The 15,847-nt window shown below is 40.4% G+C and overlaps 1 protein-coding gene across 1 annotated transcript; it reads left to right on the top strand.

The window, feature by feature from the left end:
* Positions 1-1,727: 1,727 nt before the first annotated feature.
* Positions 1,728-14,828, top strand: asmt (acetylserotonin O-methyltransferase). Its single transcript, XM_085374452.1, has 8 exons — positions 1,728-1,829; positions 2,443-2,617; positions 2,912-3,041; positions 3,864-3,932; positions 6,494-6,612; positions 11,521-11,661; positions 14,009-14,131; positions 14,608-14,828. Exons 1-8 carry the CDS (start codon positions 1,728-1,730, stop codon positions 14,826-14,828), a joined length of 1,080 nt encoding a protein of 359 aa, XP_085230578.1.
* Positions 14,829-15,847: the final 1,019 nt, after the last annotated feature.

The raw sequence follows: 15,847 nt of genomic DNA, 5'->3' as shown, positions 1-15,847 counted from the left end.
ACATTCAGCAACTGACTCATCAGCATCCTTGTATAGTCCAGCACCTCCAGCCTCAACAGAAGAATGAGGCAGGAAACCCAGTCATATTTCTACAGGCTCTAATTTTCTCAAAGGTAAGGAGGACAGAAGGCTCAGTATTTTCTGCAAATTTTTGTAACCTTGGCTCATGAGCTTTTTGACTGACCTGTGGGAATACTGGCTCTCTTATTTTGTGGAGGGTGTCTTATCTTGGACCTGGTGGTGGTTTACCACCAGATCACAACTTCCTGTGGTTCTGGATCAGCTGAAGTGGTCTCTGGGAAGAGCAAGCCTGTGCTTTCTTCTGTAAGAGCTAAAACTGCTGAATTGCCTTAAAAACAGTTTTTGTCCTAGACTCTTGTTTCAATTTGACCTCCTGCTGTGGCATCAAGGCCCGGATGATTGTGGCTAGTTCCTTTAATGTTAGCTAGTTGATATCTTCATCCACTGCGTCTGGTGCCATATTAGAAACAAAAAAAGTAGAAAAATTATAGTTATAAAAAGAGAAAGGTGGCTGATCACTGCACTGCCACCATGTGTGAGTCGGGTAGTAGGTTTTGGAACAGGGCTTTATTTCCACTCCCCAAATAAAATACTTTTTCCAAAGTCAAGTATAGTTCTAGACCCTTAAAAGCGGTCAACTAAACTCAAGCTCTAATGAAGCACCAGGATACAAAATAACAAACAAACCAAGTATTGATCATTTTGGTACTGGCCAATTTAGGCAATCAAGTGGAACAAACACTGAAAACATATCCAATAACAAAGAAACAAAAACAAAAGCTTTTTTAATAGTTATTTATGTAAAAATCGCCATATTCAAAATAACTAATTCAGAAAGCAAAGAAAATCAACAACGTATTTAAGTTAAATACTCCTCTCCCCATGATGTAGCAACACTTGGTATGTCCCAATTAGCGCTTCTTGTATGTAATAGTGCTCCAGTGGCAGGTAGAAGATTGTTTGGTACCAGCAGACCTCAGAACCCAAGCGGACCCTGGCACAGCTCTGGTAAAACAAGAGAAAACCCTTTGTCTGATGTAGTTTAACGTTGTTGAGCATAAAGTTAACCAAATGTGTGCACAACAGATAGAAAGTGCATTACATTAAATACAAAAAAAAATGGTACAAAACCGTACGTGTGCTGAATATGTTTGTAAGTGTAGTTTGTATCAGAAAATAAGGAGGCTCAGTTAGTTGTATTAAGTCTTGGTTGCTGGCTTTATATTTGTGTGGCTGCAAGTATGACCATCACGGATTGAATGATTAATGAAATTACAATGAATGTGTGCTTCTAAGAAATATATGGTGACATAGTATCACTTTAGTGCTAATGCATGAAATGTAAGCAGCACACTTTGCTCTTATGTCCTGTCAAAGAGCTGGCTATCCCACACTATTGGATTTGGGGTGATGAAATCTTTGTAGAAACTGGGTCTGGTATGAGAATGCAGTGGCTGAGCGAGAATGAACAAGGCAGCAGTATTTTCAGAGTTGTTTCTTTGTCTGACACACTGAGCCCATGCTCTAATCTAGGTTATCTGGCTGTAATCAGCTTAGCCCACTGTAACACTCGTTGCTGCTGCTGGGTGGGCACGCTGTGTAGTTTTAGTCTGCCTCTTTTCTTACTGCCATTCATGCAAACCTCTTGCAGGTGTAACAACTGAGAAGGCACGTTTCTCTCTTGTCTGGAAGATCGATCTGTGGCAATGGCTGACGGTGGGAAAATGGTTCCAATTAAGGTGTCGCCTACTGCAGACGTGTACCCTAAAAGAATAATGGAGTATATCGAAGGCTTCCTGATCTCCAAGGTAACATATGTACATCGTATATGTATACAGGTCAAATGCAGACATGTGTTGGATTGTAAACTTGACATTTCAGTGGTGCATTAACTAATTGGTTAATTATGTAACACAAATTCCAACATAATAATCAGTACATCATCTATTAAACTATATAGGTCTTGATATCGAAAACCATCGTGTATATAGTGCAAAGATGCTGCATGCTGAAGCTTGTTGACTGGCAAATTACAGTATTTAAGAAACAAAATTAAAGGGTTCTGAAAGGAAAGTCCTTTTACTTCAAACACTTGTTTGAATAATTGGACCAAAAAATGCTGGAAATAATGTGAGCCAGAATGTCAGCAAAATTAATAACCTATGTTTGGTATGTTACTTCAAAACAGCAGGCATGTGCCCTTTTTTCCCCTTCACCAGTAGTCTCTGATATGTTATGTAGTTCATGCAGGACTTAGCAGCTCTGAGAGGAACTGGCCAAAAGTACTTTCATCTATATTAATCTGTGTAGATGAACCCAATCTTACCCAATAGAAGTTCATTAATAACATTCTTTAAAAGTCAATTTATTCTATTAACTTGCCTCTCCATTTATCTCTATTCTCTCTGCTCACTGACCTAGACATTGTTCACATCCTGCGAGCTGGGTGTGTTTGAGCTGTTATTGGGTTCAGAGCGCTCCCTGTCTGCAGCAGAGATCAGTCAGGCTGTGGGTGCGAGTCTGGATGGCACAGAGAGGCTGCTGGCTGCCTGCACTGGCATGCAGCTCCTCAATAGACACCAAGACGATGGGAAAGGTCAGCTGACACACATCAGTAATACAACTTAAGTGAGCCATGTAGCAGTTCTCATTGCTAATTGTCACTTAAGGTTGAACTAGTTTTTAAATATGAATGTGGAAGAAAATTGGAATTTACAAGCCCACAATTTAACACTTGTGATCGATTATTGTAATTTATCCGTCTGGAGATTCACTTCCTACCTGAGCACCTCCCCTTCTTCAGATATCACGTCATTTCAAATATGAAGTAAAAGGGTTGCATGCATGCATTCATTCAGTAATTTACTCCACCCCTTCTCCCACCTGTCAGTGTCTTACAGTAACACTGAGCAGGCCAGGCTCTTTCTTACGCGCTCCAGTCCTTTGTCCCTCTACCAGTCCATCCATTACCATTCCAAAACAATCTACCTCTGCTGGCACTATCTGACTGATGCCGTCAGGTCAGTACACTGAACATCACCACATCACAAGCTTAGAAATGTATCCAGTGTCCAGGTTGAGAACTGCCATCCAATTTAAATTTTATCAAAATGTTTTTTAATGATCAAACCAATTTTCTAATTTGATTTTTCTCAATACTTGACAGACCACTTGTCAAGCACTTAGTGATATTTGTTGCTTATTAGATCATTACCTTTTTAGTCTTACAGCAGTAAGCTCTTCAGTTTCTATTAAACTGCCTATTTTATGTAAAAGATTTAATCTATGCTTTATATAGTGTTAGAAAATTGAACAATGCCCGGCACACTAAAGTACTTCTATAAACATTTAACTTTGACACATGCTTGGAGTTTAAGATTTAGTTTGAGAATAAAAGCATACCAAAGTGAGTTAGCAATGAGCTGTGAGAATGTAAGTTTTGACCTGTAGCTTAAGATTGTGGGCTGGATTTCCTGTGGGTTTTTTTTTTTTTTTAAAAACATAATCCTAAAATTGATTTGATTCTCATATCCGGTGGTGGGCTGCCAGCATATTTCAGGCAGTGTGACTGAATGAACTGTTGCTGTAGTTCATCTAAAATGGTGAAAAACCATTCACTGAAGATGCCAAAGGACAAAGACACTGATCAAAATGACTAATTTGATCTTGCAGGAGCTGAACGAAGCATGTGCCACTTACCAAATTGGGATATAATCTTATGAACTGACTGTGAAATGCTCACGTATCATAGGAGTTGAATATGATTAGTAAAGTCTCATGTAACCAGATAATTGCATGTTATGGTTGTCATATAAAGTAATTCTTTCTTTGCCTTATCCCAGAGAGGGAAGAACCCAGTATGAAAAGGCTTTTGGAGTCAGTTCTGGAGACCTGTTTGAAGCAATCTACAGGTGAGAAGCTCCCTTTGTGGTAAACAGACGAAATGCACACTTTACCACATTTGCATTCCATCCATGTCTCTCCATCTTGAGCCTGTCTGTCAGTTTTTTGTTTTCTTTTTTCTATTTACAAAAACTATCTGGAATTCATTTGAAGGCAGGTATTGTGTGAGACAGAGGGGGTGTGGACAGGCAGTGATGTGAGGAAGCTTGGGGCAAAGAGAATGCAACCGCCATTGTCCTTTAGGACTCGTGTGTTTATAGTATCTGGTGCCCACAGTTTTAACACTTCACCAATCTGCGGTGTTCAGGGGTCACATGCAATAAAAATTCACACTTGGTTTGCTAATAGGTTTTGAGCGGTCTCCCTGAGGCCGTGCACTGTAAATCACTGCCAGAAACAAATGGCAATAAATAAAAATATAAATAAAACATCCTTATGGCATGATTTGCAAAACTGTGACAGTTTATTTTCCATAGGACTGAAAAGCACCAAAGTAAAGAGGTCTTTAGTGTAGTGAACCTGGGCACACATTAAGCAGATATCATAAAGCTAAATTTTCTTTGTACTTGCAGTTTTTAGCGTTTTGTACTCTGAAACTGCAGCTGATATAACTGAATAAACCTCATTAACAAGGATGCATGCAAAAACCATGAAGCATATGAGAGTAAAACAATACACCTTTGTGCTGATGACTCTGCAATTGAATGTTAATTGACTGTAAATGAAAATGCCCTACATGAGAGACTTTCTGCACCTGCACACAGTTTAATGTGGAGAAGCAGTTGTTTGTCCCAGCTGATTCCCCCTGTGAATACTGTGGGTAAATTGGTAAGGGGGAAAACAACCACTGAAATCGGTGCATTCTTGGAGTGCTGCAGCAGGGAGCAGGATGATTCAAAACTGGCTGGATGAGTCACTCCTGTTTACTCACAGCCATTTAACCAGTCATGTACTGCACCTGAATAATTTACAGCAAAGTCTCATCTAGAGCTCGAGTTCTTATACTTGAGAAAGCAGATGATTTGGAGCGAACAGGGGGTCTGGCTTTGGCTATCTGTGATACACATGCCCTTTAACAGTAAAACACTTTACTCTGAAGATGAGTTTTATTTGACTAGGAGGGTTTCAGAATCAAATTTCTTGTCTATTTGAGGATTGCATATAAAAGGAAACGATCACTGGCTGAATTTGTGCTTCTGCATGAAATTGACAGGAAATACAGATGTTGAAGCACTGAGCAAAACTGATTTCTCTAACTTGGTTTGAGTCCTTAATAAGATTGAGATTGTCACAAAATCATGGATTACTTGTAATGCTCTCACTGACTTGGGTTGGTTGTGGCTCCAAACATGAATGTTACCAGCAGGAAAGTTGTGCTGGTGAACAAACTATGAAGCATAATTCATAAAGCATAAGGCATCAGTTTGCCTTTTGAACTTTAAATTTGCTGCCATGATAAATGCCACTACAGTAGATCTGCAAATTGAAAATATGTGCCCCATCAGTATATTGTCTGGGCTCTAAAATGCAGACTAGCTTGCTGGAGTCCTGTGTGGAATCTGCATGTGCTGTCTGGGGATTCTGGCTTCCTCCCAGAGTCCAAAGATATGCATGCTGGAGTAACCAGTTCTGAACCTGTGTGATTGTACTTTATACTGGCTCCAGTATAATGGAAAATGGCTCGCATGTCTCCCATCAGCTGTCAGTGCAGGAATACACTGCAATAGTTTGTCAGAAAACATGACAACACTTGGTGAATCATATTTTAAACATTGCTGCTCAAACTATTCTATTGCAGCCAGGATGGCAGAGGCTGGAGCAACAGAAAGCCATTAGCTAGGTCTCCAGCAAGTGCAGAGATGATGGAGACTGGGGGATGCTGAATAATATAAGACACGTCATGCAGTTCTAATATCATGATGTGGACGAGGACAGAAAACCAGGCTAAGCACATTTTACTCAATAGAACTAGAGATGGGATGAGAGTTCAAGTAAATGTATTCCTCATGAAGGAAAACGACTGAAGATTGTCGTTGGGGGGGCATTCATCATTCTATACCCCAAATGTTTTCAAATTGAAGATGACAGTCTGCTGTTTGACCTCACAGTCAATTCATCTTTTCCCATCCAGTGCAGTCAGTGTCTGAAGCAACAATGATTCACTTTCAAAGTTACTCTTGAGGTCACTGTGTCGTCTGAAGCTGGTTTGTGCGTCAGATGGAAGTGGCTTTTGCTACCCTGAAGTTTGGATAAATTCTGTTACAAACTGGAGGCTGTTTGTATGCACAGTGCCCTCATGGCAGGGTGGAGTGCTGGTTGATGAGGTGGAGACTCCTCAGAGCAGCAGCAGTCACCACAGGCTCTTCTGTTCTGCCTCACCCTGTCTCGCACACACACAACATGGTGTCCCCACAGGGCAAGACTTTGTACAAGAGGCTGTGTGTGTGTGTGGCAGCAAGAAGCCTCCTTTAGGCAATCGCTTGCAGAAAATGAAACTTTTCCTACAATGCATTGAGACGACGAAAGTATTACCAATGTTTCTCGTGTGTGTGTGTGTGTGTGTGTGTAGGTCTGATGAGGAAATGGTGAAATTTATGCAGTTAATGCACTCCATCTGGAACATCTGTGGTAAGGATGTGGTCACAGCCTTTGACCTTTCCCCCTTCAAAGTCATCTGCGACCTTGGAGGTAAGTTTTCATCAGATTTCCATAAGTCCGTCCAAGTTTGTCTTAACTGAGCAGCTGCTGGGTCAGCCGCACATTTGCAGTGTACGCATCTTTGATCTCCCCACACCTTCTGAGTCAAAGACTTCATTTACCTTTTAGTAACCATGTCTTGGATCTGATAGGATCTGGAAGAAAAAACCTGCGGGAACAAAGATGTTTAAACAGAGTCATTCCTTAAAAATATTAGGTCAGCTTGAATTCGAGGCAACCCGATCTCAGTTTGTATTAAACATTATTTATTGGAATAATTTCGGCAGCTGAAAGAAGACTTGGAATGAGTTAATTGGCAACAGGTCGTTAAGATTGAAAAACTGGCCACCTTCTGTGAAGCTCAGCTAGGATGCTCCTTTATACTCTGTTTTGCAAAGAATTACATTTGCAAACTGGAAAAATCTCAGACTATTCCTCAATGTCAAGACTTTGAACATCTACAGTATAACAGAACCAGCATCTGGGTTAATCTCCTCACAGGCCAAAACTTGGTATTTGTTAGCTGCGATGGTGGTTTAAGTTCTTAGAGCCTGATTTGGCTTATTTGCTGGCATTTTCTGAGTCATACTTGTTAAAATCTGTAATTCTCCTTGGAAAAATATGAATGAAAGAGAAACCATCTGGCTTATCAGCACTCTTTTCAAATGCCTTCATCTGTGATGATATGAGGGTGGATTAGTATCTGTACTATTGGTAACTTCCAAATCTGGAAAATGAGAATCTGTGCTGAAAAGCAGATGCGCTCCTTAAGAGGTCTTTCAGGGAAGGCCTTCTACATTTCAGTAAGATGATGCCAGACCACATTTTCAATCTATTACAACATCAGTGCAGTGCCTACCAAAACACTTGACTCATTAAACAAAATGCAGATTTCCAGGGTTAGGCAGCTAGAATCTCATTCCAGACAAGACTGGAACAAATATTTTTACACTTTACACACCATCTAACATTTTGGTGGATTGTATTTAACTTGATTCTACAGGTATGGAGACACATGACAAATGTATATCCTATTACCCCTATCACAAGAAGTTCCCCACAAACTAGAATTGGGCATAAGCCAGTAAATACAATTGTAACAACTGTTGAACTGAACAGCTTGTGTGCCTTTTTTTAAAAAATATATGTGAAACTAGACGCTGCTCACAGCAGTCACCTGTCTTTGGATACTTGAAAGGAAGCTTTCTTCACTGTTCTGCGTGTACTGCTTTAAGTCAGATTTATTCATAGCGTCTTTTGAATAGCAGGTTTCTTACAAAATGCTTTACAAGGAGAGCAAATGGCACAATGAATAAACTTTGAGGGAGAGAAATACTGAACAAACACAATAAGAACAGAGCTTGTAAAGCTATGCAGGAAAGCCAACCAACAATGGAACAGATCAAAAAGAAGCATGGAGGAACAAATAAAAGGGTAGTCACAGGAGTTTTCTTCTATCCTAAAAATACTATGAATAAAAGCTGGAAAAGGCTTTTGTCTGAGATATTGAGTCTGTTGCCATCATGTGAATCAAGCTGAGCTAGGAGGTCAGTGTATTCTCAGCTCTGTACTTGTACTGGGTGATATTACAATGCACCAATTGAATTCAGGTGGCTCTGCCCACTGACAATGTGGTGCTTGCATTAAAATGTTGATGCTTATCCCTGAAAGTCCAGTATTCATGTTTAAGAGAATCTGCGCTGTACAAACTGGGTGAACTACTAAACAGACACTGAACGCATACTGACCTTTAGTTCACTGAGAACAGATGCAGCATCTACTTTGACTATCGCTGTACCACAGGTGGCTGCATTGTAGCACCACTACTGACCACATAGGGGTGCTGTGAAGCCAATAAAAGAACAACTTCTCCCACATGGAACCCTACATGTGTACAGTGTTTTACCCACCCCTCTGTGGCTTTCTCAGCATGGGCTTGTATGTTCATGCTTATGCATGATGCTGCATCCCTGAAAAGTGTGTGCTTGGGGAAATAGTAGGAGCCTCAAGGGCACGACTGCAGCATCCCATCTAGACAGTCTCACACAGCATCTGTTGTGTCTGTGCACACCTGCTGCTCAGGAGCTCTTTCTGTCCAGCACTCTGTCAACTAGTTGATTTGGTTTGGATTACAAACCACTGTGTGCACATCTCTGGAAAGAGCCTTCCCTGGGTTTATTTACATTGATTTTAATGTGACATTTAATGGCAATTTAAAAGGCATGTTTTTGTTTAAAATGGATGATCAACTTAAAGGTTACAACCACTGTTAAACCTCTAAAATGTAAACTGCCATCTAGGCAAGACATCTCTCTATATATCCCCCCCCAAGGGAATCTCTCTAATGAGAGACTTGCAGAATAAGGTTTTAAGAAACACTATTATAAACAGTAATGAAAATTATGACAAAACTAGGAAAGGAACAAAAACAAGCCCACCATAGCTTGTTAGTGTTTGCAGTTTACAGCTGTTGAAATGTCTGCTTCTAGGCTATGCCACTAATGTATGAAACATATCAGGAGGTAGTCGCAGCAAAAAAGAAAGCAAGTTATATTTTCATCTTTATATGTGGCCAAGTTAACTAAATCAAATTCATTGGGCTGACAAATTAGCCCAATTGTGGGAATTGGTTTGCATGTATACATTTGGGCATTTGTGCTGATCTGAAACTGGTTTGGTAGTGCTGGCTCTGATTGTAGACAGGACATTCAAAAGTAGCCAAATCTTTGTGGGGAAAACATCATTTTCTACTCTGCTGTGGGGATATGAATGTTAAGTCACATGTCTTCACTATAAACGACATGTGAGCTGTCCCAAACCCTGACAACATTCAAAGTGAATGAGGTTCATTTGGTCTATTAGACGTAACTAAATTTGACTCCTAGGTAAACGCCTACAAAAAAACTAATTGTTTCCTTTTGATCAATGGTAACTGCATAACAAGCAAACTGAAACCTTTCAAGCTACTTTCATGTTAATCAATTTGTTTCTCTGCAAATGCATTTTAAGACATCAGAATATGGACAGGGTGTTTTAATGTTAGACTGCAAACAAAATCTCAAAGTATTAAGGAAATGCCACTTAAAGCAGCAGTGTCATTCTGATGACTTTCCTGAAATTAAATTGGTTCATCCATAAATTTGAGGCAACTCCAAATGACAGGCGGTCAAATATTTGCATCTTAAGGCCAATATATCCTCACCTCCAACCCCTAGCATGGCGCCACTTCAATCTGCACACTCGTCAATATGCATCTCTCTGGGGTGTATTAGGCCTTCCCCAAAGGAAATCCTCTTCAGCTCCATTCCCCAGCTTGAAAAAGACCTTCTGGTTTATAAAGGAAAAATGTAATTATGCTGAAGCTTGTTCTGAAAGCTGCTCCAGAGCAACAGAGGCATTACTTGACTGTTCACAGGCTGAGCAGTACTCCCCATTGTGAGGTATGTGCAAAATAAAGTTGCCCCTTCTGTGACTGCATTGGATGCAGATGTAGTCAACAATATCCAGCTGACACAATACTGCTGGGGTGCAAACCAGAATGAGTTTGGATTTAAACTGTCCAATGAACAAAACTCCATGAGAATAAAATCCTAATTCTTTATGATTTTTATTTAAATGACCATGTGGATAAAAATTCAGGAAACTTGCACTCATGACATTGACTAGTTTAAAATGCAGCAATAACTGTTGCATTGCTATAATCTGAAACCGTCATCAAAGGATTTCATTAACAAACTGAGACAGTCGGGTCAGCTGGGGAGGACTCCAACAGCATATTGTGTTTGGGTTTTGCTTCCCCTTGTTGCTCTTTGATTTTTCTCCTCTACTGACCCCTGTTTGATGTGAGCCAAATATGGTATTAGGTGGGTGTTTGTAGGGGCTATAGAAAGCTGTCTAAGAATACAATATAGCAGCAACAGCTCACACTAGGAGGAAGGCTCTACAGGGCTAGATGGTTTGGCATATATGCCCACAAACACCAGCCAGAGTCTGATTGCCTTTGTAGGTTTGTGTAAAGTGAAATCCTTTGATCCTGTATTCTACCTCACTGTCTCACTCTGTCTCATTCATACATTCTCTAACTTTCTCTTGTCCAATCTTTCCATATCGGTCACTCTGAATTTTTAAATTCAGTTTGCTTTATGAGGCATAATTGATGGTAATGATGCTGCCAACGCCTGAAGTTGAAGGATTCATATTTTCACATTAAGTCATTGTTTCCACCCATGTGCACATTTGTTCATTTCCTCAATTCAAAGCCTCTTCCCATCTCATAAAGTCTGATTTTCAGTCAAGGTTCTCAGAGGAACACTAATGGCTTCTTTTGAACTCCTAAATGCTAATTTCATGTTAAAATGCACACCGAGGATGCCTGCATGCTCATGTTTAGCTGATCTAAAAATTTGCTTGCTCATCATATCCTCACTGGTGGAAGGGTTTGACCTACTAATGGCACTAAAGGAAAAGTTGGACCGTCACCAAAGTGGAAAACAAAGTAATCCTCTATGCACTTGAAACATTTGTTTATCCAGTCTAAAGAGACTTCAATGATGAAATGAACTGCTGTGGAATTTGTGCACTGACTGTTGCTTGAGAGAACAGGCAGCTTTCATAGCTAAAAATGATTTCAAATGAATTCCAGCATAAAGGTTGATATTCAGAAGTCTAATCAGACTAAAACTGATTAGTCAAATCAAGTAATTTGTTCCGCTCTGCTTTATTGGCATGAATGTTAGCTGAACCATATTCCCAAAGCCACCGCATACAAATCATGCAAATAACCAGATTCTACCTGAAAGCATCTGTTCCGCTTGTATGACTGCACTTTTGAGTGATGCAGTCCTTTTAATGAAGACTGCATTCATTGTGCTGCAACTAACGGTAATTCTCCCTCTCCAGGCTGCAGTGGGGCATTAGCCAAGCACTGCACGTCAGCCTACCCAGAATGCACTGTGACAATCTTTGACCTTCCCAAGGTGGTGCACATGTCCAAGGAACACTTTATCAAGGAGGATGACCAGAGGATAAGCTTTCATGAAGGTAACACCATTATTACTTGGCAAAACCCCTGATGGATGCAGGAATAAGTCTCAATATAACATGTGTTTCTGTTATGTTTTTCTTTCCCTTTTCTTCTCAATAGACTGGTGTCTATAACATAATTCACATGTTATTGACAAGCAGTCTACATTTGGATACACTCTGAGCTCTTGTGTTTACATGTGGTTTTAAAAGGACTCATTATCTCAGTTCTGCTGCATTTTGATAAGATCTAAATATGCAAATTACATAAACAGAGCAAGGGGTTGTCAACAAAACTGGCTGATACTAAGGTTATGGAAATTAAAAACAGGAGCTATGTGACCATCCCAATGAAATGGCAATGAGGGTTGTGTAGATAAAACTTTTTCTTCAGTTCTTACCCAAAAGACATCAGTGAACTATTTCATTTGTCTAGTTGACATGTTTCCTTGTTCACAAAACATGGATTCTAATTTGAATATTTTTTCATGATTCTGTTTGAGTGACTTTTGCGAAAACGAATTCTCCAGCTTTTTTTTTAGAAAATAGTTGAAGGTAAACAAAAGCAGACATTTGGTTGTTTTTCAGCAAGTTGACTTCACCTGCATAATATCCAGCTCGGTATCCATGTCGGCCAACTCTAAATATACACTCACTGGCTACTTTGTTGGGTACACATGGGAGGCTGTGGTGTTTCAGTGATGCTTAGTTGGTACTAAAGGGCCCAAAGGGTGTCAAGCAAATATCTCATACACATGACATCAGTCTGAACCACTGATCCAAAGCAGGATTCAATTTTATTTATACAGCGCCAAATCACAACAACAGTCGCCTCAAGGTGCTTTATATTATAAGGTAGACTCTACAATAATGCAGAGGAACCCCCCCCCCCAAATCATATGACCCCTATGAGCAAGCACTTTGGTGACAGTGAGAAGGGAAAACTCCCTTTTAACAGGAAGAAACCTCTGGCAGAACCAGGCTCAGGGAGGGGCCGATGCCTGCGGCGAAGCGTTTGGGGGGGAGAGAGAAGGAAGACAGGATAATAGATATGCTGTGGAAGAGAGCCAGCGATTAATAAAAAGTATGATTCAGTGCAGAGAGGTCTTGAATCATAGGATGGGTTCATGCTTTCATGTTTACCAAGTTCTGTGCCTACCCTTCACAGTAGATCAGCATTTTTGGAATGCTCAAACCAGCCTGTTTGACACAAATGGCTGCTGCATTCAAATCCTTTCTCCAACATTTCTGATGTTTGAACTTCAGCAGGGACAATGTCTAATTGGATAAAAGCATTAAGTTGTGATTGGCTGTCTAGAGATTTAACAAATAGCTGAACAGGTGTACCTAACAAAATGCCCAGTAAGTCTGAACCATATTGGCCTGTAATGCCTGTCATTACTGCAAAATGTCTTAAAATCACTGATCTCAAAACAAGCAGAATGAGAATTTTGATGTCATCAAATGAGTCTGCCATTCTCCCAGAGTTTGTGGCATGCTGGAAAACATTGGGTAGAATACTAATTGTTTTTTTTTTGTTTTTTTTACTTCCTGATTCCTTTTTTAATGTATATTGTTACCTTCAGCACAGCAGCTATTGTAAGGCAGAGCGCAGGTTTGCAGCAGATGGCAATCTTAAACCCAGACACAAAACTGCTTCCTGCTGTTTTCCTAGCCATCATGGTGTTGAGCACAATGGAAGCTGTGACATGGCCTTTTTAGGAGTGTTGGCCTCAGTGTGCTTTATTTCATAACTTGCAAATATGCCGACACTCTTACAATGGGCATAGAAAAAAAATAGTTACTGCTTGCACACTGATATTACAGAAACGGTGCTGTGTTGGCAGGAAAATAATTTTTCCCTGATAACTATCAGCACAAGACAGCAGCTGGAGATATGCTCTAGTAATTTTTAGGTTGCATGCATTTTATAACGGACATAATCCTTTAGTAGTAATTAGGTTTGAGAATGTAAACCACTAAACGAATCACGTCTTACTACTTGAAGGCTTGTCAACAGAATTATTAATTACATGGAATAATTAAATCAAAGGGAAGCACTCAGCCTAGTTTGAGTCACTAACTTGACATGCTCGTTCCACCAACACGTATCAAATGTACACTTTTAATCATGGCCGCTCTGTTTACATTTCTGCTGCATGTCTAGATGCATATGGCTCACGTGTTCAGGAGAATCCTTTCCACTTTAGCATTGACTTATAGGGTTAAATTCAGAGCCTAGAACTCCCATTCACATAATCTATTCATCAGAACTGGATGACTGAAATGCAGCTGTGTCTTAGGAATTCAATGGAGGGAGTTTTAAAATGTTCATATGGATGGATGTTTTTTCTTTCTTTCTCAGGGGACTTCTTCAAAGACTCTCTACCAGAAGCTGAACTCTATATTCTGGCAAGAATCCTCCATGACTGGACAGACGAACGCTGCGTAGAGCTACTCCAGAGAATCTATAAAGCCTGCAAACCAGGTCTGAGCATATCTGAGTGTGAAAGGGATGAGTGCCTTTTTTTTTTTTTTCTCATCTGCTTGAAATGAGATGCAGATTGTATCCCACAATGCAGCTGATCCCAGAGAAATCTGTCCTTCTGACTCTGATAAAAGTCAGACACAAAGCAGCCGACTCTATCACAGAGCAGAGAGGGCAGCAAAAGAAAAATGAGAAAGTCGGGATGGTGAATAGTGTCACAGTGCCAGCTTACAGAAGGAAGTGGGGTTTAAAAGCAGACCTGGGCTCAGATTTGGCTTATGCCAGTCATTAACCATAATCATCATCTGAAAGGTGGCCTGATGTAGCAACACCTAGTAGGGATCATCACATTGGATCGATTGGTTTAACGTGTGTGGTTTGTTTTTTGGTTTTGCAAACCTGTCTCCAAGCTTTGCCAGGACACTTTATTTAAAGGGGGGAAAGAACTGAAGCAGGTATTTTTATCCCTGCTATAGGAGGTGCTGTGCTGGTGGTGGAGGCACTGCTCAGTGAGGATGGTTCTGGCCCGCTTACAGCTCAGCTTTACTCCCTGAACATGCTGGTGCAGACTGAGGGCAGAGAGAGGACAGATGTTCAGTATGCTGCCCTGTTGACTGCTGCCGGATTCACCAACATCCGGCACTGCCTCACTGGGAAGATCTATGATGCGGTGCTGGGACACAAAGGCATAAGATGAAGAAAAATGGATGCTGTACCAGGAGTGAAGCCTCACTCCTGGGGGGGGGGGGGAAATCACATCCCTTTCCTGTGTTTTCACTTTTCCCATGAAATTTCAAAATGAATAAATTCTTCAGCATGACTACAGCGTCGCATTTCTGATTGCATAATCAAAGGTTTGACTCTAGATATTTAAACTAATGTCCTTGTTTTGGACATTAATCTGTATGACAGGAAATTTCATCAAGTTTCTTAGAAAGAACAAAAGGTGCCCTGCATGCCACTAGTAAGGACCATAAAGAAGCTGAAAAGGTCTCAGAAACAAAGCTAAGGCTTGTCTCCAAATTGGAAACTTTATCTCCAGACTGTTTAATCTGAATAGTCTCATTTTAAATCCTGTCTCTATTCGGCGCTCCCAGTGAAAATCTTAAGATCTTCAGCTCTGCCTCCCTTTTGTCACTCCCTCCAAACCACACATCATAGCAGGGGTGTCTATCATCTTGCAAACCTTCCCTTTCACCTTTGTTGCCATTCTTTCACAGATCACCCTTGACACTCATCTTCACCCACTACATCCTGCCTGTACTCTTTACCTGTTGCATTGTCATTGACACTAGGTATTTAAACGCCTTCCCCACCTCTTGCTTCAACTGAGCCATCTTTTTTTTTCTTTCCCCAGCGTATACCTCCACTTTTTCCATCTGCTCCCTACCCTTATGTCATCTGTGAATGTCAAAGCTGATGGAGAGTCTTACCTAACCTCTGCTTTTAACCTGATATATCCCCCCTAAGATTTTACTTTCCTAAAACCTTAAATTGTATTTAAGGTAATCTGGATATTGTGCTTTATGAATAAAATCCAGTGAGCTTTAAAGCAAGCTGTAGCAGCAGATACTAGAACTGGTAAAACTAAACAGTCCGATCTAGCAAAGTAGACTTGTTAAGCTGAAACTGTTCACTTTTTAAAGTTATGCTATTGTAAGCATATCTATCTGGAAATTAAAAATGAGGGTATAAAGGCAGTTTTGTATGTTAAGT

Source organism: Diplotaxodon limnothrissa, linkage group LG16, assembly GCF_057381915.1.
Source record: "Diplotaxodon limnothrissa isolate DT_005_m linkage group LG16, D_limnothrissa_male_GT1.1, whole genome shotgun sequence".
In the NCBI taxonomy this organism is placed as follows: Eukaryota; Metazoa; Chordata; class Actinopteri; order Cichliformes; family Cichlidae; genus Diplotaxodon; species Diplotaxodon limnothrissa.
Note: the sequence above shows the minus strand (reverse complement) of the source record. Positions and strands in the feature narration are given on the sequence as shown.

Bases quoted from the DNA above. Each gene is read 5' to 3' on its own strand.
- asmt (XM_085374452.1), top strand. From the start codon at position 1,728: ATGGCTGACGGTGGGAAAATGGTTCCAATTAAGGTGTCGCCTACTGCA. The intron at 3,042-3,863 runs GTCAGTACACTG...GCCTTATCCCAG, and splicing joins TATCTGACTGATGCCGTCAG to AGAGGGAAGAACCCAGTATG. The intron at 3,933-6,493 runs GTGAGAAGCTCC...GTGTGTGTGTAG, and splicing joins CTGTTTGAAGCAATCTACAG to GTCTGATGAGGAAATGGTGA.